The 26220-nt window shown below is 46.7% G+C and overlaps 1 protein-coding gene across 1 annotated transcript in view; it reads left to right on the top strand.

Moving 5' to 3' along the window:
* The window catches only part of LOC121436482 (mitochondrial proton/calcium exchanger protein), a 38147-nt gene extending 11927 nt beyond the window's left edge, over positions 1-26220 (top strand). The window contains exons 3-14 of the mRNA XM_041636429.1: positions 3510-3960; positions 5508-5651; positions 6617-6754; positions 7327-7530; positions 10964-11083; positions 13973-14104; positions 14527-14667; positions 15243-15377; positions 18856-18990; positions 20609-20796; positions 22062-22200; positions 23363-26220. Of these exons, the coding sequence (XP_041492363.1) occupies positions 3510-3960; positions 5508-5651; positions 6617-6754; positions 7327-7530; positions 10964-11083; positions 13973-14104; positions 14527-14667; positions 15243-15377; positions 18856-18990; positions 20609-20796; positions 22062-22200; positions 23363-23512 (2077 nt within the window). The 3' untranslated portion in view covers positions 23513-26220. The remainder of the gene's footprint in view (positions 1-3509; positions 3961-5507; positions 5652-6616; positions 6755-7326; positions 7531-10963; positions 11084-13972; positions 14105-14526; positions 14668-15242; positions 15378-18855; positions 18991-20608; positions 20797-22061; positions 22201-23362) is intronic.

The following is a 26220-nucleotide window of genomic DNA, read 5'->3' as shown; positions in this document are numbered from 1 at the left end:
CTTCCAGATAGCTCAGAATATGTAGCTCGTGTGCTAAGGCTCAGACACTTCTCTTTTGTAGTGCTACTTAGTCTTTCTGCTCCTTACTTGAAGCCTGGACATTCAGGCTGGGCAGAACATAGCCTCAGGACACTTAAGTAAGTGATCACCCTTGCTAAGATTCCTGGCTTCATTATGGAGGTAGGTGGGTGCAGTGGGGGGCGTATTGGCTATTTGTTTGTTTGTTTGGGGTATGCATGTAAGGTGAACCTGTGCTATGGTACGCATGTGGAGATCAGAAAACAAACTTTGGAAGTCAGTTCTCTCCTACCATGTGGATCCCAGGGATTGAAATAAGATCGTGAGATTTGATGACTAGCACCTTTACCCACTGAGCCATCTTGCCAGCTCCAGTGTATTTCTTGTTGAAATACTGTGTTTGATTGGTGCTATTTCACTTCATTTGGTAGCTTATTTTTCAGAAGAGGAAAGGCAAAAACAAGAGGAAGTCAGGAGATAGGGTGGTGGAAGCTAGGCCTATAATCTAGCCCTTTGGTTAGCGCCAGTGAGCACCAGCAGCACCAAGATGAGTTCTGTATTGGTGGAAAATTTAAGAATGTTATATAATTTGGGCTGGGTTGTAGCTCAGTAGTCAGCACTTGGTCTAACATGTGGGAGGCCCTGGGTCTTATTCTTAGCACTGCCAACAACAACAACCAAAAAAAAAAAAAAAGTGATTTTTCCACTGCTTAAAAATGGCAAAACATTATGTGTAAGTTGTTACTAACAATGGTTAGTAACTTCTCTGATAGGCCAGTGATAATGGCTCAGTGGGTAAAGGTCTCTGACACTAAGCCTAAGTTTGATCCCCAAGATCCACATGGTGGAAGGGAAGAATGGACTCCTACAAATTGTCCTCTGACCTATGAGGCTCTTATACCCAGTCTTCCCCCAACAACAACAACAACAACAAACTCTCTGATGAGTTTAAGAAGAGCAAGATCTTGACCCAGCCCTTAGCCAGAACACTGTGCTGCCCGCTTCATCTTTTTATGTGTGTCTTTATCTTGACCCATTGGCTGCCCTTGCACCTGTAGGCATCAAGCCTTCTGTGGAAGCCACACCTTTCCTCAGTGAGGATGGGAGATTGATATTTAAAAAGCCTGATGATGCACTTGTTTCAAGTGCAGAACTGTCTTTCTCCGTACTTGAAGGGGAAAGGGGAGGCCAAGGTAAGGAGGTAGGAAGGAAGGGCCTGCCGTCTCTCTGTTGGTAAGCTGAGTGGTACTCTGAATCTGGCTGTGCTGTCTTGTTCCTTGTAGCCTCACCCTGAGTGATGTAACACTATGGTTCAGGACAGAGTGGATTCAAGGGCCTCTTCATAGCTCCAAGGAAAGCTAGAGGTGTGGAACTGGGTGTGGCTTGGGAAGAGATTGACAGTACTTTACCAGAGCCCTAAGGAGATAGATAAGCGGGGGTGGGGGGCTGCCATACATGCTCACAGACACACTGTGTCACTGTTTTCACTGGTCCACGGATGTCCATACCACTCTTCTCTGATATCACTGCTTGCTGTCAAATCATTGTAGGCTGTGACAGAGGACAGATTTGGAGTTTGGAGAATGCCCAGTGATCGCACCAGAGCTGAGCCTAGCAGCTAGAGCCTTGGAGCCCATTGAGTCTCATGCCCTGATTCTGTGTGGGCTGATCGTGCTCTGTCCCAGCTATCACTGTACGTTACGCACTGTGAGCCAAGGCCGTGTGCACCACTAGTGTACCTATGAAGCATTGTGGCTCTGGAGTCATACCTTGCTTCCCATTGCTTTGACAGGGCAGTCACTGTTAGTTCCGTTCCTGCTAAGTGTATTTTAACATGAGATTACAAAGGAAGCTCCTGAAGCACTGAGAGGTCAAGTTATAAGGTCATTGCAATTGCAGCAAGTGGACCAGCATTTGTGTGTGTGTAAGTGTGTGTGTGCGTGTGTGTGTGTGTGTGTGTGTGTGTGTGTAGTACTGTTACTTGAGACAGGGTCTTATATGTAGTACTGACTAACAAATACTGACTCACTATCTTACTCTGTAGCTCACGGTGGCTTCAAATTCAGAGATCTGGATTCTACTTCTTCCCAAGTACTGGGATTAAAGACATGTACCACTGCTGCCCGGCTACACAGGCTTTTTTAAACTTCTATTTTAATTTATTATGTGTAAGGGCAGGAGTTCATGCTATGGCACCAGGATAGAAGTCAGGACAATTTAATTGCAGGAGTTGCTCTTTCATTACCAGTGTGGGTCCCAGGGATCTAAGTCAAGTCATCAGGCTTGGCAGCAGGTAGATTAATACCCTGAGCCATTTCATCAGCCCAGAGCTGCAGATGTTGAGCTCCGTCTGCTTCAGTGGGTTATGGTCCCCCACGACAGGCCTCTGGAGTGATTTTAGAGTTGGTGGCCACCTAGAGGTTGGTTTGTAAATGACTGGCGGGGAGAGGTTTCTTTTTTTTTTTTTTTTTTTTTTTGGTTTTTTTTCGAGATAGGGTTTCTCTGTGGCTTTGGAGCCTGTCCTGGAACTAGCTCTGGAACTCACAGAGATCCGCCTGCCTCTGCCTCCCGAGTGCTGGGATTAAAGGCGTGCGCCACCACCGCCCGGCTGGGGAGAGGTTTCTAATGTACGGTTTAAACCTGACCAAGCTCAGCTGTTTCATGAACAGATGGCAATCTCAGCACTGACTCTGGCTCCAGATGGTGTCAGAAAAGGTCTTGTTGATACAAACCCTGGGCTGCCCGTTAGGCCTGGTCCCCACTGCAGTTGGTCTTTGTGGTCACCTTGTGAATGAGTACTACTGGGTTCCAGGCTATCCTGTGAGCTTGGTCCTGTGTGGACGAAGAAGTCTTAAGGTTTTTGGAAACAGCCTCTGGCTGTGGCCCCACCTGTTTTAGGGCTCCTACGGAGCCTTCACTCTGGTGAAGAGGCATAGGCCCTGAGGACACATGTGCCTCTTATCTCTCCATGGCAGGCGTTTGGTAGCTGCATGCGTCAGAGTACACTGAGGGGGAAAGAAGGGACAGAGGTGGGGGAGTCATGCTAGAGCCAGGTAAGGGAATGGACCCTGGAATCTCCTTTGGGATTTTCCCTTTGTTCCAGTGCCTTCTGTCAACCAAGAGTCACCTGTTGAGAGAGAATATCCAAACTGGATGGACTCTTGACTCTGGACCCCATACCCTCGAATTCCAAAGTTATGAATATCACTTCCTACGTCAGGTGCCAGGGACTTCTCCTATGTATGCATGTCTCCCTACTGTTGTGTGTCTTTGAGGACTTACGAGTTAGGCCAGTAAGGCTCACACTCATGTGTGAGGTCTAGCTAGGCCACACACCATCCTAGCCTCAAATGCAAGCCCTTCTAAAGGCTTCCTTCAAAGAAGTGGGATACTTAATTTGATCCACCATGGAGTATGATTTAGTATTTGGTACTGAGTGGTCAGATAGGTAGGATTTCTCATTGCGGTTTTTCTGTTGTTCCCATTTCAAGGAAAATTCTATCTCGCTGCTGTCCTCCAGTCAACCCTGTGTACCTCTGCTTCAAAGGTGAGCCCCGCAGCTGTTGGACTCAGAGGCTTGAGTGCCAGGGCACCATTGCAAGGGCAACATGGACACCTGCCTCTGCAAGATTGGTTGTCACAGGACCTCAGTACCTTCCTGTGCGCAGCTGGCACTCATCACCTCCCCTAGGAGAGGACTCTGTGGTAGAGAAGTCCCTTAAGTCCTTAAAGGACAAGAATAAGAAGCTGGAAGAGGGTGGCCCTGTGTACAGCCCGCCAGTTCAAGTGGTAGTAAAGAAGTCCCTTGGGCAGAAGATACTGGATGAGCTGAAGCACTACTACCATGGCTTCCGCCTGCTCTGGATCGACACCAAGATAGCTGCCCGCATGCTGTGGCGCATCCTCAATGGCCACACGCTGACCCGCCGGGAGCGCAGGCAGGTATGGATGGGGCACGCCACCGTGCTCTCCTTTCTACTCAGCTTATTCTACTCCTTTTGATAAAAGTCAGTAAAGGTTTATAAAAAACGAACCTTTCTCATCCTCCTAGTGAACTGTAATGTGAATACTAACACATTCTTTCCTCCCTTGGTGATTTCCTTCAGCCTTGCCCTTGATCTGGGTCTGTTTCTACTTCATAGACACTATGTCCCTCGGGGAAGTCTCTCAGTTATTTCTTTGACTCTGTGAGCCTGGTATGTAATTCCTTTTGTCCTTAAGCTCTGAAAAGGCCCTTCCTGGGGCTGGAGAGGTGGCTCAGTCATTAAAGCACTTGCTGCACTTAACATTATATGGGAGATGCCAGGTGATAATGGTGCACACCTTTAATCTTAGCACTCGGGAGGCAGAGGCAGAGGCAGGAGGTTCTCTGTGAGTTCGAGGCCAGCCTGGTCTACAAAGTGATTTCCAGGACAGCCAGGGCTACACAGAGAAACCCTGTCTCTGGGGGCGGGGGGGACAAAAAGGACTTTGTGGGAGTTTGAGTTTAAAGATGACAGATTAATCTGGCAGAGGAAATTTCAAGACAAGATCTTTTCACCCAAGCCTGACCTTCTGAGTTTAGTTCCCGAAGCATGTAAGGGTACAGGGAGAGAAATGGCTGCACCAAGTTGTTCTTTCTCTTCCACGTGTGTACTATGGCACACATTCACCCTCCCACATACATGATAGGTACACACCTGTGCTTACACACATATAATGAAATAATTGTTTTTACCCAGGTTTATAGTAGGGATCAGGAGCAAAAGCTGAGTGGAAAGACTTGAAAAACTTACAGTTGGGCCAGAAAAGCCAGTCAAAAGTTGGAGCTAAGGATAGTGCAGTTGTTAAAGAAATTGGAACCATAGGGCTGGAGAGATGACTCAGTAGTTTAGAATGCTTATTGCTCTTGAAGAGGATCTGGGTTCAATCCCAGCACCAGTATGGTGGCTCACAACTGTCTCTAACTCTAGTCACCAAGACTTTAGACACTCTCATTTGACCTCTTTGTATACCAGACATGCATAATGGTACATAGACATACATGCAAGCAAAGCATTCGTGCACATAAAAACAACAACAAGAAAAAGAGAGAGAGATTGGGACCTTTAAAAACAAGCAAGTACTTTGTGAGAAACATGCCTTTAGGGCATCTAAGGAGTTGGTCAGACTGTGGCCTATAGTAGGCTCTGCTGTGGAAAAATTTAAACTCATTTGAAGGACTTCACAGGTTCCTCTACTTGCAGGGGGTGTTCTGGGATAGCTTTCGTAGATTGCTATCTTATCTAAATGGCCCTCCTTTGGGCCGGTCTCACATTCTGTGCATCTGGTGAGCTGTGGGTTAGCACCCAGTCCTATTTTTCTTAAGGCCATTAGCATGTTTAGACTGTGAGAAAGAGGTGGGTTTCTGGAGGTTATCTGCCAAGAGTCTGAGTCACACTGTGGTGTAGTAATGGTAAGAGAGATGTTCCTGCCCTGCTCTGCCCACTGATGTTTCCACATCTTTGCAGTTTCTCCGGATTTGTGCAGACCTCTTCCGCCTAGTGCCCTTCCTGGTGTTCGTGATCGTGCCCTTCATGGAATTCCTGCTGCCTGTAGTTGTAAAGCTCTTCCCCAACATGCTGCCATCCACATTTGAAACCCAGTCCATCAAGGTGAGGCCACTGGGACTTTGAATGCAGTTTGATAATTAGTCTAAGGATTAGGGCGACAGCTAAATCGGTAAAGAAATATTTGCATGCCGGGCGGTGGTGGCTCACGCCTTTAATCCCAGCACTCGGGAGGCAGAGGCAGGCGGATCTCTGTGAGTTCGAGACCAGCCTGGTCTACAAGAGCTAGTTCCAGGACAGGCTCCAAAACCACAGAGAAACCCTGTCTCGAAAAAACCAAAAAAAAAAAAAAAGAAATATTTGCATGAAAACACAAGGTCTTGAATTTAAATCCCTGGAAGCATGTAAAAACCAAGCTGGGTAGTACATCTGTAATCCCAGGTCTCCTGTCGTGAAATGGAAGGTAGATATAGGATAATTCCTGAAAGATCATGTGTCGTCAGCTAGGGGCAAAACACAAAAAAGAGACCCTGTCTCAAACAAGGTGGTGGTGAGGACCAAGGTATCTCCTGATCTCCACACACAATGTCCGCACTCACGTAAGTCAATGTACATACTCTCATACGTTAAACATACAAACACACACCCAAAAAAAATAAATAACAAATAGAAAGAAAATGAGTCTAAAATTCCTTCAGACCACACACTATTACATGTGTTGTCTGGTTCTTTTGTGATGCACCAGCTGAGCTAAGTGATTATGTCAGACCAAATGAGGCCCCAAAACCTCACTGTCTGGTCCCTCATGAAACAAATATACCAACGTCTGCTGTGAGGTAGGGTTGAGGCTTCCCACAGACATTTTTTAAAAATGATGAAGTAGAGTTTAAGAATATGTCACACTTAGGTTTTGTCCCTTGAAGGATATGGGATGTGGGCGACTGGTCTTACAGTAGGCAGCATTCTAAGCAGGCTTCAAGACTACTTCCTACTGTAGAGACAGGTCATGGTGGAATGCAAGAGGGTTCAGGACATGGCTGGGCTATATAACCTTTAGTTTTCTCTCATAGGAGGAAAGGCTGAAGAAAGAGCTTCGGGTAAAGCTAGAGCTAGCCAAGTTTCTCCAGGACACCATAGAGGAAATGGCCCTGAAGAACAAGGCAGCCAAGGGGAATGCCACCAAAGACTTCTCTGCATTTTTCCAGAAGGTGTAGTATTCCCAGCTGTCACACGATGATTCAAATGTCAAGCACTACTAGGCCTTTTCTTCCCTCTTCCTTCCTTTACTTCTCTTTCTTTCTCTCTCTCTCTTTTCTTGTCTTTTAAATTGTATACTCAGCAGATAAAGCTCTAAGGACAGAGCTTAAGCTAACTGCCTGCTCCCTGTGCTCGGTCCCTCTCAAGGGAGCTGTAGTGTATACAAATGCACCTCTTCCTGCCACTGACAAACTGGGGTGTGGCATGAGAGCCCAGGGCAGTGCCCACAGCCCTGATGGAAAGAGTACAGCAGAACTGACTGCACACTGGCATTCCCAGTCTCCTGGTGGACAGCAGCCTGGATGGTGATGCACGAGTAGGTGCTGTGTATCTAGTGCTTCCTGCAGGCTTAGAGTGCCTGAGGTATGACCACCCCTGGAGAGCTTGGTGACAGGTAGGTGGTCTGGCCCTCTGCATCTGCTCTCTCAGTTCCTTACTTCCAGCTGGAACCCAAAGCTAACTCTGGGAACAGGAGAATGCATAGTTTGTACTTAGTGATTAATACTTGGGATTACTTCTGCAGATCCGGGAGACAGGAGAAAGACCCAGCAATGAGGAAATCATGCGTTTTTCCAAATTATTTGAGGATGAACTGACCCTGGATAACCTCACGAGGCCTCAGCTGGTGGCACTGTGCAAGCTGCTGGAGCTTCAGTCCATCGGCACCAACAACTTCCTGCGTTTCCAGCTCACCATGCGCCTGAGGTCCATAAAGGCTGATGACAAAGTGAGTGGCAGTGAAAGTCACAGCTGTTGCAGAGTCCTGTTCTGGCCACTGTGAGGCGCCCTCTCATCTCTGTTTTGCACAGATTCCCTTTTCTCTCCTCAGGGCTCTGTCTTCTCGCTTTTCTTTTTTTTTTTTTTTTTTTTTTTTCTTTTTTGATTTTTCGAGACAAGGTTTCTATGTGGTTTTGGAGCCTGTCCTGGAACTAGCTCTTGTAGACCAGGCTGGTCTCGAACTCACAGAGATCCGCCTTCTTCTCGCTTTTCTTGTCATTATTGTTCTCACATGGCTCAGGCTGGCCTAGAACTCACTAAATGGCCCACACTAGCTTCACATTTGTGGCGATCCTCCTGCCCCAGGCTACTGAGTGCTGGAATTACAAACATAAACCACCACACCTGGTTTGTTTGTTGTTTTGTTTATTTGTTTCTTTTTGCTTGGGAAGAACAGTTCTGGGTATTGAACCCAGAGCCTCACAGTGCTATGTAAGCACTCTGACTCCTGGGCTGTTCCTTTAACCCTCTTTTCTTTTCCCTAATTCCTTTAGATTTATTTCTGTATGAATGTTTTAACTGTATGTATCTATGTGTACCATGTGTGTGCCTGGCACCCTCAGAGTTCAGAAGAGGGCATGAGATCCTGAAACTAGAGCAATAGATGGTTGAGAATGACTAACCATATAGGTGACGGGAATTGAACCCTTGCATGATGGAAGAACAGCTAGTACTCTTATCTATTGAGACTCTCCAGCCTTGCTCTGTTTTCTTTTTCCATTTTTCATGCATATGTAGTATTTATATGGGTATGTATTGCTCATTTGTGGTGTGTGTGCATGCGCACACACGTGTGCACACACGCACTGGCGTCTGCACGAGTGAGTTCATGTGTATGCGTAAGCCCAAGGATGATGTTGGGATCGTCCTCAATTGTTCTTCCATCTTACTCAGCCAAACCCAAAACTTAACACTATAGCTAGTTTCCTAGCTAGCTTGCTTTAGGCAGTGCCCAGCCTCTGTCTTCTAAGGCTGGGTGTCATGTAACCTAGCCTAGCCATCAACCCACTATGTAACCACGATTAGAATTTAGCCAGGCAGTGGTTGCGCACATGCCTTTAATTCCAGCACTCGGGAGGCAGAGACAGGTGGATCTCTGCGTTTGAGGTCAGCCTGTTCTATAGAGTGAGTTTCAAGGCAGACTTCAAAGCTACAAAAACACCCTGTCTCCAAAAACAAAAAAACAAAAAGATTAGAATTTAACTCTTTTTTATTTATTATGATTTATTTATTTTTATTTTATGTCCATTGGTGCTTGCCCACATGAATGTCTGTGTGAGTGCATTGGATCCCCTGGAACTAGAGTTACAGACAGGTATGAGCTGACATGTGGATACTGGGAATTGAACCTTAAAGACAATTTTTTTTAACTTTTATTTACTTAGTGTGTCTGTGTGTGTGCAAGCATTGGGCATCACACATTATATGTGTGGAGTCAGATATACTTGCGTGAGTCAGTTCTTTTAATCCATGTTGGTCCGAGGGATCAAACTCAGGTTATCAAGCTTAATGGGAAGCGCCATTTTGCTTCCCTGGCCTTCAGTCAACTCTTAATTTTCTTGTTCCCCCTGTAGGGATTGTAGTCATGTCTCACCACACCTAGCCTCAGTACTCTTTCTTTGCTTTTTAATTTTGAACACACAGGATCTCAGTTATCAAGCTAACCTTGAACTTTGAATCTTCCTGCCTCTGCCTCCCAAATCATGGAATTGCCAGGTCTGACTTGCCTCTCCCTGCCTTCCTAATTTCTCTTCTCTTCCCTCCTCTTCCTTCCTCCCTGTCTCTCTCTTTTTATTCATTTATTTTGAGGCAGTCAAGGGCTCTCTACTTAGCCCTGGCTGTCTTGGAATTTGCTGTGTGCACTAGGCTGGCCTTGAACTCACAGAATTCTGCCTGCCTCTGCCTTTGCCTCTCAAGTGCTGAAATTAAAGGTGTATACATGCCCTTGTTTTTCTTTCCCAAATATACTAGTTATAGTTCATATCCAATATTGTAGGACTGGGGAGTCTGTGGGTCTTTTGCCTTTGTTGTCCTTCTTGCTTTTTGTCTGTTTGCTATATCATTTTTTCAGAACTACAGGCACTGACTGTATTAACAGAGAGTCTTTCAGGAAGGACACACTCAGTGAGCAAGCCCAGGGGGCTTTGGGCTGGGAAAGTGGCAGGGAGCTAGCAAGGAGAGAGCTAGCAAGGAGCTGACTTTTATCCTCAGCAGGCAGTAACAGTTACCTCCTCTCTGTCAAGGTGTCATTAGAGGCAAGTGGAGACCCATGGTTTCCCCTTTACCCCTCACTGTCAAGTGGAGACCCGTGGTTCCCCTCTACCCCTCACTGTCATGTGGAGTCAGGACTTCGACACCTGTCCACAGTCACGAGACCAGGTCCTGTGGTGTCAGTGGGAGCTTGGTGGGAGGCAGTAATGAGGGACTTCTGCCCTGGCAGCCAGGGTATCTGCAGAAATGGAGAAGGGGGTGTTTACCTTAGAGAGTCAGCCAGTGCAATGGGAGCCCATGCCCTCACTTGTTCTAAAGTTGCCCCTTAACTGTAACTAGTCTTTCTCTGTCCAGCCAGCTAGCTCCCAAATCGTAACACAGAGACTTCTTATTAATTATGAAAGCTCGGACTATAGTTTAGACTTGTTCCTAACTAACTGGCTCTTATTATTTAAATTAACCCATGTATTTTAATCTATATTCCACTACATGGCAATACCTCTCTTCCATCTTGTACCTCCTGTTTCCTCTCCATGTCTCCTGTCTTGTCTTGTGCACCTAGAGTCCTCCTCTCTTCCTTTTTCTCCCTGGAAATTCCACCTATACTTCCTGCCTAGCTATTGGCCCTTCAGCCTTTTATTACACCAATCACAGCAATATATCTTCACATTGTGTAATAATATCCCACAATACTTAACTTGTGGGTGGGACCAGGTAGCAGTGTGGAGAGACAGCTATGTCACTTGTAGCAACAGAGTCACATGGAACCTTGCTGCAGAGTAGGGATAGAAAGCTTTCCTTTTTAGACCAGGCTGGCCTCGAACTCAGAGATCCACCTGCCTCTGCCTCCCAATTAGAATTAAAGGTGTGCACCACCACTACCCCACCTTTTTTTAACTTTTAAAATTGTATGTGTATTAGTGTTTTGCCTACATGTGCATCATATAAGTGCCTGGTTTTAATGGAGGTCAGAAGAGGACATCAGGTTACCTGGAACTATAGTTAGAGATGGCTGTGAGCCAGCATGTGGCTACTGGGAACCACATCCAGGTCCTCTGCAAGAGCAGCACGTGCTTTTAACTGATGAGCCATTTCTCCAACCTCAGGTGTGTTAACATCAATGTCTTAGATCCAGATGATCTTGAAAAGCAATACTTGGCTTTCTTTTCCAGTTGATTTCTGAGGAAGGAGTGAACAGTCTGAATGTCAAGGAATTGCAGGCAGCATGTCGAGCACGAGGCATGCGAGCTCTTGGCGTCACAGAAGACCGTCTGAAGGACCAACTGAATCAGGTATGTGACCTCAGTGACTAGTTGGGGCAGGTTAGTAGCTTTCTCCTCTGTTAGGAATTATCTACCTTTCCTCCAGATCAGCACAGGTGTATGCTCGCACGCGTGCATGCGTGCGTGCGTGTGTGTGTGTGTTTGTTCAAACTGGAAAAGTCCTTAGGGTTGGCACAAGGAGTATGCATACCAGGCCCAGAATTCAATCCTTAACACTGCATGGGAGTACACACATACACACAAACCTGAGCATGGTGAAACGTGCTAAGTCAGAAGGATCACTAAGTTTGAGGTCATCCTGGGCTATTGTGTAAGACCCTATCTCAGAACAAACAGAAGGAAAGAGGTCTAGGGCTATAGGTCAGTTGAGAGACTAGCCTAGCTTGCACAGGATGGATCTCTGGTGCCACCTGACATGGCTGTTTGCATCTGTAATCCTGGCACTCAAGATGTGGATGCAACAATTAGAAATTTAAGACCATCTACAACTAAAAATTGAATCAGACCACCCTCACGACTTGACTACCATCGCATCCACACTCTCAGCTACGCTAAGCCTGGGCTTCTCCAAGTGGGTGCCTGGTATGTGGCACTGCACCCTACCTGAGTGGGAGGGTCCTGAGGCAATAGTCCCTGTGCAGGTTTGTGGCAGTGAGTGACATTTATAGCCCCTCGTCTTTGGAGAGATGAGTCTGGTCTTCCTCCTAACTCAACTTCACACCTGTCCCTCTTGCCATTTTCCATGTACTCTCACATGTGACCAAGGATGAGTGAACGCCTACTTTCCCACTAAACACATTTCTGCAACCCTTTTTTTGTTGGTTTTTGGTTTGGTTTGGTTTTCTTTGGTTTGGTTGGTTTTTCAAGACAGGGTTTCTCTGTAACAACCCTAGCTGTCCTGGAACTAGATCTGTAGATCAGGCTGACCTTGAACACACAGAGACCCACCTGCCTCTGCCTCAGGAATGCTGGGATTAAGGGTGCATGCCACCACTGCCTGGCCCTTGCAATCCTTTCTAATTTGTCTTCCAAGGGCTTCTTCATCACTTAGGTTTCCAGCACAGACCTAAAGGCTGTGCACCTTAGTGAACTGTGAAATCCAAGGTCATGGTCATTTGGCCTCTGCCTTTCTTCTTCTGCTGCTCTCCTTTTTCACTTAATCTTAGCCCTTCTTCTTTTTTTTTTAAAGATTATTTATTTTATTTTTATGTGTATGAGTATTTTGCTTACATGTCTATATATGTACCACATGCATGCCTGGTGACCTTTGGCTGTTAAGAGAAGGTGTTGGATGCCCTGGAACTAGAGTTACAGACAGTTGTAAGCATCCTTGTAAGTGCTGGGAATGGATCTGTGAGTTTGAGGCTAGTCTGCTCTACAGAGTGAGTTCCAGGGCAGCCACCCTACACAGGGAAACTCTGTCTTAGGAGTTGGGGGAGGGGGGATGATGTCTCTATCTGCTAATCCATCTTGTCAGCCTTCAGTTTGCTTTTAGCATAGTGTTGTGGGTTTAACTAGAGGCTACACATATGCTAGGCAAACTCTTTGCCACTGAGCTACAGCCCCTGTCCTCTAAATTTTGTTGTTGTTGTTGTTGTGTGAAACTAGTTCTCACTGTGTAGCCCTCAGTGTCCTGGAACTTGCTATGTGGACTGTGCTGGCCTCAGACTTAGAGATCTGCCTGCCCCTGCCAATGAGGTAATGAATTCATCACCACATCCAGCCTGCCCTTCAATTTTTTTTTTTTTTTTTTTTTTTGATTTTCGAGACAGGGTTTCTCCGTAGCTTTTGGTTCCTGTCCTGGAACTAGCTCTTGTAGACCAGGCTGGCCTCGAACTCACAGAGATCCTCCTGCCTCTGCCTCCCAAGTGCTGGGATTAAAGGCGCGCGCCACCACCGCCCGGCTTTCAAATTTTAAAAAAGAAAGAAAGGACAATTTTTCTAGACAAAATCTCCTACTATATTACCCAGTCTGACTGAATTTCTAGGTATCCTTCTGCTTTCTAAATTTTTTTATTTACATTTAAACACATGGACCAGTAAGATAGCTCTGTGAGTAAATGTGCTTGCCTCCAAGTTTGACAACCTGAGTTTGATTCCCAGGATCCTTGTACAAGAGGAGAAAGACTCCCAAAAGTCATTCTCTTAACTTCTATTCATGTGCCTCTGCGGCACGTGCTGCCACCCCCTCCCAAATAAACAAATGTAAAATACATGAATAAAAGTTGCTATAGTAATGGGTACAAGAAATATATATGTATGGTACCCTAGGCCTTTTTTTTTTTTTAAGTGTCGGGTTGTATAGCCCAGGCTGTCATAGAACGTGTGCGTGTGATCCTCTACCTCAGCTAGTGCAGGGATTACAGATATCCACCACCATCCCTGGGCCAGTGTACCAGCCTGTTTTCAAGCACAGAGCATAATGACCATTCTTGAAGTACCTGGAGCTGATGGTCAGTTGTTCAGTTTACTAAGGTGTGTGTGTGTGTTTGTGTGTGAGTGTGTACGTTAATCTTTATGTGAATGGGTGTTGCATGTATGATTGTGCATCTTGTGTGTGCAGGTCCCATGGAAGTCAGAAAGGGGTGTCAGATCCCCTGGAACTCAAGGTACCAACAGTTGTGAGCTGCCATGTGAATGCTAGGAACTGAACCCAGGCCCTTTGCAGGAGTAGCAAGTGCTGTTTCCAGTCCCTGAAAGATATTTTGGAAATATATTTTGGAAATGTATTTTAGTGACTTAATGAACCTATTTGCTCAATCATGTTTGCTGTGGCACCTAGACTCTGTGTCCCTCAACTAAGTCAAAGCCACAGAAGGGAACTCTGGGATGCAGGAGAGGCACTGGGGTTGTGGGTCAGCAAGGACAGCACTGCTAGCGCATGTTCTTTGATTCTAGTGGCTCGACCTGCACCTCCATCATGAGATCCCCACATCATTGCTCATACTGTCCCGGGCCATGTACCTCCCAGACACCCTCTCACCTGCTGACCAGCTCAAGTCCACCTTGCAGACCCTTCCAGAAATCGTGGTATGTATTGTCGGAAGATTCTCTTGACTCGTTATCTCTGTGGGCTTGGTACCCTCGCCTCCACAGCTGTGGGAACCTCTCTACCTTGGGCTTGCTGTCCTCTTCACAGCTCCCTGGTTCATCTCCCTGCTCAGCCCCCATGTGGCTCGGTCTCAAGCACAGCAGTGCTATGGTGACAAATCTGAATTGATGTATTTGAGATTTGCTCTGAAACTTAAACAGTTCTCCGATGGATGGGGAACCCTACTTACCCTTGGGATCCTGGAAGCACCTCTGAACACTTAGGAGGCAAAATCCCACTAGTGTATTCTGTTTTGTATGATGCCTAGGTGGTAACATTGCTCAGCTCGAGGTAAAGGTATTATAGGTCTGGCACCTCAGGCTCACTGGCAGTTACCTTCTCCTTCCACTTTCCCTCTAAGGCAAAGGAGGCTCAAGTGAAAGCGGCAGAGGTGGAGGGCGAGCAGGTAGACAACAAGGCGAAGCTGGAGGCCACACTGCAGGAAGAGGCTGCCATCCAGCAGGAGCACCTGGAAGAACTGCAGAGGGCTGCCGAGGCGGTGGTAAGCAGTCTGCTGTGATTGACTGTCTAGGACCAAGGCTGTCCCAGAAGTTTTCTAGAGCCTGCCTTATGGCCACGCATGTGACTCTCAGTCCTATCCTGTCTTTGCCTGCAGGGGTCAGAGTGGTACAGGAGTGCTTGACTGTGGAGCTATAGCTCTCAGGGTAATAGAAGACACAATTGGCATAGGAGGGGCTGGCTTAGCACCCAAACAGGAGTCACCAAGGGACTCACCTTCTCAGGGTTGTTTTCCTAAGAGCGCTGACTCCCTATAACTGTGCTCACCCGTTGGCCCTATTGTCTCAAAAGCTGCAGGAAGCTGTGACTGAAGCTTGGAATTGCCTAGGTTATTCATGTCCATCCGTTCACCTGGACTAGCCCCAGAGACAGGCAGCATGTTCTGACTGAGTCTGTTGAGGAGGCTCAGGTGGCCTGCTCATCCTGGGGCAGGGAACTGCCACGGCTGGGTGATCTGTGGGTCTTCTTCGTCATTTAGTAGATTATGCCAAGTGTACCTGTCAGGAGTATATGCTGAGTATGGACCAAGGTGACACTGTGCTACTGCTTACATTTCAGAAGGACACCCAGCCAGAAGTAGTAGAAGCCACCATTCCTGGGAGGCCAGGGGCCGAGCTTCAGCCAGAGGTGCCTGTTGTGAGTGTGTCCTCAGAGACACTGAAGGATACAGCACCTGTGCTAGAGGGATTAAAGGTGAGCTGTACATGACCAGGGGAGGAGCAGGGCTGGACTGTGGGTTCCTTAGCTCCTAAAGAGGTCTTGCTGGACAAGGCATTTTCTTACCCTCCAGCCAGTCCACATTCCCTCTGAGAGGGATCATGGTATGTGCTGTTTGGAAACCCCATTGACTCACTCATTTCTTGGGTGGGGGGCTCACCTCCACAACCATGGAGCCCCTCCAGGGATACTTTTACTCCCTGGAGAGATGAAGTAGTGGCAAGGAGGCAGAGACCAGCCTTAGGGCTATGAGAAGCTTAGAGCCTTTGACACTGAGATGAGGCTGCCAGGCTCCTCATGGGTTTCTAGGCCCCTGTCCTTCTGTTGGGCAGTGGGAAGGGAAATAAAGGCTGAGCCCTCAAAGCAGAGCTTCCTGTGCAGAGGCCCACCCTGGTGTCATTTGCCGGGTGATTGATTGGGTGTGAGGCTCCTTGAGAAACTTCTGTCAATTTGTTATCAATAAATTGGACAGAACATGAATATCTTCTGGGTCCTTCTGTCCTCAGATGCCAGGGGATCCTAATGAAGGAGCAGATATTCAGTGTGGTGGGCAGGTGAAGACTCCTAAGTGGATAGAAGACAATTTGGTCGCTGAATGAGAGAGAAGGAGGAGGAGACTGACTAGGTGAAAGCTGTGTGTTCAGGAAGTCTCCGCTGGGGGTCCTGGAGGATGGCAAAAGCCCTTTGCGTCTTGAAGGGAATGGAGGATCAGGATCACATTCAGGGCTTAGAGGAGGGGGTAAAACTTGTTCTTGATGAAAGCAGAAAGTGTGAAGAGCTGAGGCCGGCAGCTGCCTCTAACAAACAATAGCCTTTGCAAGAAGGGAGCTTGACAAAGTTTACGACCCCAGTCCAGCCCCTGGAGTTTGGAGAGGAGGGTGTGGGTGAGCCCAGCAGAACCTAAAGGGCTCCTTTGAAGACTGGCCTAGAGAGAGCAGGTTGCTGCATGGCCCCGGAGACCCCAGAATAGACACGCGGTGTGATCAAGGCCAGAAGGTAATGGCAGTGGCAGAAGTCCCAAAAATCTGAACTCAGGGTGGTTCCCAGACAATCCTGCAGAAGCAGCAGGCTGTAGAGGCAGAGACAGGAAAAACCTTGTTTTGGTTGTTTTCTTCTCTTTGATTCCTTTCGGGGGGCTGCCACCCAGCTCCCAAATAAATCACACATGGAGGCTTATTCTTTCTTACGAATATCTGGCCTTACCTTGGCTTATTTCTACCCAGCTTTCTTTAACTTAAATTATCCCATGTATCTTTTGCCTCTGGGCTTTTATCTTTCTCTGTTTCTGTATACATTTCTTTACTTCTTTCTCCATGGCTTGCTCTGTGGCTGGGTGGCTGGCCCCTATTGCTCCTTGTTCTTGTTTTTCCAGATTTCTTCTTCTATTTGTGCTCTCTACCTCCCAGCCCCACCTGTCTGTTCTTCTCCTCACTATTGGCTGTTCAGCTCTTTATTAGACCAATCAGATGTTTCAGACAGGCAAAGAATCACAGCTGCACAGAGTTAAACAAATGCAACATAAAAGAATACAACACATCTTTACATCATTAAACAAATAAAGAAGGTGGAGGATGGAGAGATGGCTCAGTAGTTACATTATTCTTGTTCAAGTTCTTTTCCCAGCACCCACACCTGGAGACTGACAACCACCTGTAACTCTAGCTCTAAGGGACCTGATACCTCTTGTCTTCTTGAGTACCCACACTCCTGTGCACATTCCCACATATACACATACAATTAAAAAGTTAATTTTTTTCTAAAGAATTCTCAGATGTAGCATAGTAACTCATGCCTTCATTCACAGTACTCAGGTGACGGAGACACACACACATAATATATATATATACATTATAATAAATAAATAGTAAATAAACTTCTCACAACTTAATAAATAAGACGACAAATATTTTTTTGAAATTGTCATTATTGGGGGCTGGAGAGATGGCTCAGCAGCTAAGAGCACTGATTGTTCTTCCAGAGGTCCTGAGTTCAATTCCCAGCAACCACGTGGTGACTTACAGAGGGAATCTGGTACCCTCTTCTGGCATACAAGTGTATATGCAGATAGAGCGCAATATACATAAAATAAAGAAATCTTAAAAAGAGAGAGAGAGAGAAAGAAAAGAAAGGAAGGAAGGAAGGAAGAAAGAAAGAAAGAAAGAAAGAAAGAAATTGTCAGTATTGAGCCAGATGGTGCAGGAAGAACAGCCAGTGCTCTTAGCTGCAGAGCCATCTCTCCAGCCCCCAGTAATGACTGGCTACTTAAGAGACTAACAAAGGAGATCCATAAGTTCAAGGACAGCTTGGGCAATTTAGTGAAAGCCTTATCCAAATAAAAAGTAAAATAGCAGTGGTTAGAGAAATGTCTTGGAGTTTAAGAACACTGGCTATTCTTCCATAAGATCCAGGTTTGATTCTCAGCACTCACGTGGCAGCCACAACTGTCTGTGACTCCAGTCCCAGGGCATCTAATGCCCTTCAGGAACAAGGCAGACATGCGGTAACAGACAAACATGTATGCAAAACACACCCATACACACACAAAAAAACCAAACACTTTTTAAAAAATATAAAATAAGGGACTAGAAAGATGGCTCAGTGGTTAAGAGCACTGGCTGTTCTTCCAGAGGTTCTGAGTTCAATTCCCAGCAACCACATGGTGACTCACAACCATAGTGGGATCTGATTCCCTTTTCTGGCCTTCAGGAATACATGCAGGCAGAACATTGTATACATAATAAATAATTAAATCTTTTTTTTAAAAAAAATGTAAAATAGGGCTGAGAATATGATTCAATAAAGTACTTGCATAGCATGCTTGGGTCCTAGGTTCTGTGCCCAATACTGCAAAACAAAAAATATTGACCTTCCATCTAGTGTTGGAGAGGGTGTGGGGGACCTAGATCACTTTGGAAACTATGGTTTGCTAAAGCCTCAAACCTATACTCTGTGATCAGCTGACCTAGTCCTGGGCATTGCCCCACCAGTGGCTATACACAGACATTCACAGCAACTGTCATTGTAATCACTGAAGGCCAATAGGAAGGAGAAAGATATGCTTTGATGTTGCTGTCCAGATTAGAAAATCTTTACCATTAGATGCCAAAGTAGGTGAGCCGGTCAAGAGGCAGACCTAATAATTCCTCTCCTATAAAGTTCTAGAAAACAAAGCCTGTCCTGTAGAGCAGGAGGCAAGTCAGTCTTGCCTAGGGATGGAATCCTGGGGAATAGAAAGGAGCATTTGGGGATAACCAGTGTGCTCATTCTGCTGGCTATGGGATGAGTGTGTTGGGGTACAATGCACCAAGAAGATGCAGAGAGATGAGCTCCAACTCACTTGAGGCTGTCCTTAAGTGCTTGCCTATGTGGCATGAACAGAAAGGCGTTCAACATTTAGGGACAGAAGCCATTGTTCCCTTGACTTAGGTTTATCTTCTTATTCATTTCTTTCTAGGGAGAAGAAATAACCAAGGAGGAAATTGACATCCTCAGTGACGCCTGTTCTAAGCTAAAGGAACAGAAGAAGTCCCTGACCAAGGAGAAGGAGGAGCTGGAGCTGCTCAAAGAGGATGTCCAGGACTACAGTGAGGTGGGGATACGGACCTTGTCCGTAGGCCTTCATCAGATGCAGAGCGTGGGTAGAATGCAGCTTTATCAGACCCCAAAGCATCAAGTAACACTCCTGTCATGTACATAACAAGGTGCCCAGAGAGAATGTGGAGAGAAAAGTCAAATGGAAAATAAATTTTGACCAAGGATACAGTTGACAGAGCACAAGGCCTAGCATGTATAAGCCCCAGCTTAGAGTCCGGGCACCACAGTAATTCTAATCAGGCCACTTTGTAGGTAAATGATACCCTTGCTGGTGCTAAGTAGATAGTGATAGGTATCTGAACCCCGGTGTCACGTAAACAGCCTGGTCACTTGATACATGAAATCTTACTTTCATTCATAACCCTTCAAGAGACTTTTTTCTTTTCTTATCTATTGATTGTCCCTCCCTTCCTCCTTCCCTTTCTTCTTTCCTCCCTCCTTTTCTTTCTCTCATAGTGCTGGGATCGATCCCAGGGCCTTGTGCATGCTAGACAAGTGTTTTGCCGCTAATTACATCCTCAGCCCAAACAGACACTGTTTTCTTTTTACTTATTTATTTATTTAGGTTTTTTTGTGTGTGGGGGGGCGGGGAGGGTTGGTTTTTGAAGACAGGGTTTCTCATTGGCTATAAAGCCAGTCCTGAACAAACTCTGTAGACCAGGCTGACCTCGAACTCACAGAGATCCATCTGCCTCTGCCTGCTGAGTGCTGGGATTAAAGGCATCACCACTGCCTGACTTTTTTTAACTTCTTTATTGAATCTTTGGGGGTTTCACATCATGCACCCAATTCTGTTCACCTCCCAGTCTTCCCATATCCCCTCTCATCCCTTTTGCATTCTAGCACTCGGGAGGCAGAGGCAGGTGGATCTCTGTGAGTTCGAGGCCAGCCTGATCTACAGAGTGAGTTCCAGGACAGCCAGGGCTGTTTGACAGAGAAACTGTTTCTTGAAAAACCAAACCAAACAAGCAAACAAAAAACAGACATTATTTTCTAATCTGAGGTAGCAGTATTATTATCCCCACTCTGTTGGGCAAGTAATGATTTGGAGATTGCTAAAACTTAGTTTGCTGTTTCTCATCTTCCCTGTGGTAGCCCCCCTGGCTGTGTGACTTCTCCATCAGAAGGCACATTTTCACCAGACAGAGAAGACAGTGCTCATTCCCCTTGGCTCTTCACCCTGCTTCTGTCCCTGTCATCTTTGCTCCTTGTAAAGATAGAAGGTGCTTAGAACTCCTTGAGCCTTTGGATGTTCATTCTCTAGTAACTACAAAGGAACTTGATATTCAGAATAGGTTTTTTTTCCCTCTAAAAAAAAAATATTTTTTTTTGAGCTTACAAAAATAATCGTGGGCACGGTAGGCTAAACCAAAAAATTAGTAAGAACAAATTTGCATGATGGACATAAGATCATCCAATTTTCTGAGGCTGAATTGAATTCTTTTATTTAGTTTTTTGTTTTGTTGTACTAGGGATCAAACAGGATCTTGTGCATAGTAGGAAGCATTGTACCACTGAGCCACATTCCAGCACAAATTAATGATTTGATTTTTTTCAAGTTCAAATTAATATAAAGCCCTCCCTCTCTTTTGATACAAACTTTTTAAAATTAGGACTTACAGGAGATCAAAAAGGAACTTTCAAAGACCGGTGATGAAAAATATATAGAAGAATCCACAGCTAGCAAGAGACTGACAAAGCGAGTCCAGCAGATGATCGGGCAGATCGATGGCCTGATTGCACAGCTAGAGACCAGTCAACAGAATGGCAAACTGGGCCCCCAGGAGAGTTCTCCAACAGGGTAAGTGAGCCATGAACCTGTTCTAGCCTGGCTGCAGCTGACAGGTGCTTTTGCTGGGATCTAATTCCAAAGCATATCTTTGGCCTCTGCCTGCCCCACCTATTGCTCAGGAGCAGCCAGGACCCCAAGAAGTCTTTGCTCTTATTTTTCTTTCCTTCACAACTCAGTTTCTATATCCCAGAGCTTGTTTTACTTAGGTAGCTCAGATCTGTCTCTTCCCTGCCTGTGTCCCCTGACCTGTCTTTTCTCCCCTTCCATGGTGCCATCCCCTTGAGCTTAAGTTGACTCCACGTTCTTCAAACTGCCAGGCTTTCTCCCGCTTCTTCCCTATTCCAAACCCTGGTATTATGACACTGTTGTGGACAGTCTGCTTGCTTAAGCAGCCACCAGGAGACAGTGGCACACTCCATGCTTTTGTAACCCAGCTATGAGTAGGCTTGCCACAGTCCTGACCATAGACTCTACAGGGAGGGCAGGTGCTTGCAGCTGGACTCTGCTTCTGCTCCAGGCCCTTTACCTAGCGACCCTTGTTACCTCCGGATGAGGATGTTTTCTCTCTTATATTGTCTGTTGGCTCCCTGGCAGACACAGCCTAGGGACCTGTGGTGCTCTCCATTGTGGGGTGGGTGCCCATGGAAGCCAAAAGAAGGTATCAGATCCCCTAGAGCTGGAATTATAGACAACTATGAGCCACCCAACATGGGTTCTAGGAACTGAACTCAGGTCTTCTGCAAGAGCAACAAGTGCTCTTAATCACTAAGCCATCACTAATCACTCTCCTGCCTCAGATTTTTTTTCAGTTTTATGTGTGTGTATAAGTGGTATGTGTGAGTGTGGTATTTGTATATGTGCTATCTGTGCAAGTGTATGTGTGCTGGTATACATGCTTATGTGCACATGGAGGCTGTCAGCCTGCAAACCCATGATCTTGCCTCTGCCCCCACCCAATAGAACTAGGGCTTTAGACAAATATGTGACTACTCCCAGCTTTTACATGGGTTCTGAGGATTTGAACTCAGGTCCTCATGCAGTAAGAGCGCTGATAGCTGCTAAACAATCTTCCCAGCATCCAAGGATGTTTTCTACCAGTCTCCATGCTGGCATTGCATCCTAAAGGGAAAGAGCCTGAGGATCTCATGTGGGAGGAGTCATGCTGACATTTCCAGTTCATGCATGGCCGCAGGATCAGAACCTATGGGAAGAGCTATGGGTAAGGCGTGAGGCCGAGCACCTGGCCAATATCACATGCAGACTACACTCCCCAGGGAGAGTGTCATCAGTGTCAGTGAGCTCATCACCGCCATGAAGCAAATCAAGCACATTCCAGAACACAAGCTGATCAGTTTGGCTTCAGCCCTGGATGAAAATAAGGACGGCAACATCAACATCGATGACCTTGTTAAGGTGGGTCTCAGTAAGGCCTGAGCCAGCAGCTAGCCTGACTCCTTTTCTGATTTAGGGCCCAGGGGTTTGGGGAGGAGCTGCTTTTTCAGAGCCTTAAGACTCTCAGAAGGGAACTAGAGAGATGGCTCAGTGGTTAAGGACACTGGCTGCTCTTACAGAGAAGCAGGGTTCAATTCCCAGCATCCACATGACTGATTACAACTGTCTGTATCTCCAGCTCCAGAGAGATACTGGCAAACACCAATGTACATACAATAACTTAAAAAAAAAAAAAAAAAAAAAAAAGACTGTATTAGGAGGTTGGTCTGCAGGCCCAGGTGTCTCAGGCCTTTGCTCTCCATTGAAATCACACTGGAATTAAGAAGTTATAAAAGTTATAGACATAATGGTGAGATAACAAAATTGAGTCCCTGCCCTGCCACAGGCCCACCTATCAAATGTCTCCTTGGACTGTTTCTGCATGTACCGCAGGACCTTACATCCTCTTAGCTCTGGAAAACAGGGTGAACACACCTGTCAGGACCCCTTTGGGGACTGCCTGAGACCTGAGAAACACTGAGTGGGTAGAGCATGTAGGATGGTGGCTAAGGTCCAAGTACATCAGCCCACATAACCCAAGTCAGGACCCAGCCTCTAGGGGACGTCTGGATTCCAGCCTGCAAATTACCATGGACCTACCTAAATTATAAATCATGTTTTTTGAAGGAAAAAATTGCCTTCATGGCTTCCAGCACACCTGACAAGTTAGTGGTTTTTCTAGCCAGAAATAATAATTACCATTAGTTCCATTTTAAATCAAGGCGCTATCAGACATACATGCTGAGCATTTTCCTCGCTCTCCCTCCAGTCTTCATGGCAGGAGCAGATATATCCCAATGCCTACCCTTGCTGTACCAGGGAAGCCACATTCAGGGCAGGTCCTAGACCTCCAGCACTATGGCAGAGCCATGGTGACTGGAACAGGGACTTGATGCCACAGTCTTGCTGTGAGGTCTGTAGCCTTGGGGGTCTGATACCCAGGCACCCATAGCATGCAGTGAAATGACCAGTGCCTAGCCAAGAAGATGGCTCAGAGGAGTCAAGTCCTGCCTCCCCAGAGCTGTCCCCGGGACACCATCATGCAGTGATACAGCCTTCTAAGTCCCCTCTCCTGTGTGTGCAGGTGATCGACTTGGTGGACAAAGAAGATGTTCAGATCTCTACCACCCAAGTAGCCGAAATTGTGGCCACACTAGAGAAGGAGGAAAAGGTGGAAGAGAAGGAAAAGGCCAAGGAAAAGGCTGAGAAAGAGGCCGCAGAAGTGAAGAATTAGAACTGCCTGGCTTTTGGCCCACAGGGTCTGCCTTCATCATGCTACACCAACCACAGTGGGGATGACACAAGAGTGATTGCTATGAGGTGATTCTTAGTGGCAAATCTAATATTTTCTCTGGAATAAATCAGAAACTTCCTTAATCAAGCAATTTTTAATTTTCATCATTCCATGAAGATTCAGTCAGCCTGGAGCCCTACAGCCCTCTGAGTGATTGTGTCTGGACTCATGCCTTGGTGTGGTACTAAATGGCCCTAACCCATGGGGTAAGGGGACAGCCACCACTAGGATCGTAGCCTCACACTGACCCATAGCTCCAAAGGTAGCTTGGGCTAGGCTGGGTAGGAAAGTATTTCCCTGTTTATGTCCTTACTCAGGGTCTGGCCAAGCCTCTGTCCCTTGAGAGGAGAGTGAGAACCAAGTGGACTCCCAGCACCTGTGTGGAGCCAAGTAAATGTGCCTGCATTTCTCCAGAGGCCTTGGAATAGGAGGTAGACAGACACAATGCAGGCCTCCTCTGCGCTGAAGACGCTGAAGTCAGTCTGAGGACTTGGGATTCCTCCAGGAGATCTGTATGCTCACTCCTCCACAGTTGTGTCGTAACTACTAGTCCCTGACAGCATTGTCTCTCTTGTATGGATTCTGAAGCATGTTGACTGGAGCGTTCTCAATTTACCATTGATTTTCACCTAATTCTATAACTGACTAGTACTGAATTTACACACATGACTACTCGCCTAGCTCATGAGTAGTTCCGTAATTAACAGGGGACATACACTGAAGAAGCCTTTGAAATGAAATTGGGCAGTCCACATTGCTGAGTAGCCCTGGGGGATAGAGCTGATACCTGAAACCTGAACAGACCTGAGGCTTTGTGTGGCTTTTAACATAAAACTTAAGTCCTGCCCAGGACAGTGGCCAAGATGGGGCTTCACAAGGCTGTCTCATCACAGATGCTCTTGAATGTGCTCCTGCCTCCAGCAGTGAGGAAGTAGTCTGTGGTGCCACAGAGCTTTCGGCGTGGTGTTCCGTGCCTGCTAACGGCTCGCTGGCACCCCTGAGTGGAGATGCACTAGCTCAGCGCCCAGAGCTCTTGCTGAGTGGCCAGCACCCTTTCTTAGTTGGAGATGGCTGCTTGGGCAGGCCAGGGCTGAGTATCCTGTAGCCTCACCACCACCCTCCCACTGTAACCCCATCCTAGGATCACAGAAAGCAAGATCCTGAGTTCAGCTTGAGCTATCCTGTCCAGGAAAATGACTCCAGACAGGATCTAGAAGATGTGCAGAAAAGCAGCAACTAGAATGGAACTTTCTCGGTTTCTTGAAACTTTTCTTAAAGGAAGCATATGATGCTAAGCAAGAATAAAATAATTCTCACACATAAGCCTGTGCAGAGTAACAGTGGAAGGAGCCTAGTGAATATATGGTCACATCTGTGCGTCCTTGTGTACCCTAGCAGCCTGGTTCCCACTGTTAGTGTGTACTTCTGAGGACAAGATTGTGGTTGCCAAATGTGTTCCCACAATGAATCGTTTCTCTTTTGAGCAGCATTCTGGGACCTGTCCTTTGTCTACCTATTGTCTTCCTCCTTCATTGTTACTGGGCACTGTCAGTGGCTGTGTTGGCTGTTGCTGACTCGGGTATTTCCCTGCTGTCCTATTGTGGACTCTGCCCTCACAGGTCACATCATCACCCTGGAAAGTGGGTTCGCCCTGTGATGTTGCAGGGCCTAGCAGTGGGTGCTTGCCTTGGTTTTTGGAACTGGCCCCACATCTGTTTCATTGCTTGACTTCAGTACAGCTGAAATGGCAGGTCTACTGGACAGTGATGGTGGCATGCACCTTTAATCCCAGCACTCCAGAGGCAGAGACAGGTGGATCTCTGAGTTCAAGGTCAGCTTGGTCTACAGAGCAAGTTCTAGGACAGCCATAGAGAAACCCTGTCTTGAACCACCACCACCACCACCCCAAAAAAAAGAAAAAGGAAAAGAAGTAGCAGCCCCATGACAGAACTGTATATGAGCTGAGCATTTGAGAGCTGGCTGTATTTCAACTCTCATAACTGCTCTGTACCCCAGTGCCTGCCCAGGGGCCAGGTGCCCACACCTGATAAATGAAATCTGGCATTCCCTTCTACACTCCCAGCCACCTGCCCACACAGGCTCCTTCTGGACTATCAACATCCTCAATGTGCAGGGCACCATGCAGTTCTGAAAGGCCATCCTCATGGTCTTGGGCTGTGCCTCCTGGGGCCATGGTAAGGGAACAAGTTCTGTATCCTCTTCTGACTTCCAGGGATCCCAGAACCTCCAGTGGGGTCACATGTAAACATCTTCCATGCCCATGTAACAGCCCTGAGCATTCTGCCTAGTAAAGAGATCGAAGGGAAACTCAGACCTCCTAAATTAATAAGAATTGTGCCGTGGGCATCAGGTGTGCTCAGATTTTAGCGGGGCTTAATCCTCCCCACAGCTCAGTGCCAGCTCACCTTTAGGGGCTCAAGACTTGGTTCCAGGCTCATGCTTTGTGGGACCTGGGGAGACCTGTATCCCCTCATCCTGAGGTATCCCCTCATTCTGTGGAACAGCCCTGTTTTGTGGAGTCAGGCAAGTAAGTACTTCTTAGAATTGAAGCAGACTCGGGGCCCTGGGAGACTGGCAAGCGACAGCTTCATGTAAGGAGGTGACCGAATAAAGTACCACTGCTGTTG

This window comes from Microtus oregoni, unplaced genomic scaffold (assembly GCF_018167655.1).
Source record: "Microtus oregoni isolate MIOR12 unplaced genomic scaffold, Mior012 000049F_ref0000343, whole genome shotgun sequence".
Taxonomy (NCBI): domain Eukaryota; kingdom Metazoa; phylum Chordata; class Mammalia; order Rodentia; family Cricetidae; genus Microtus; species Microtus oregoni.
Note: the sequence above shows the minus strand (reverse complement) of the source record. Positions and strands in the feature narration are given on the sequence as shown.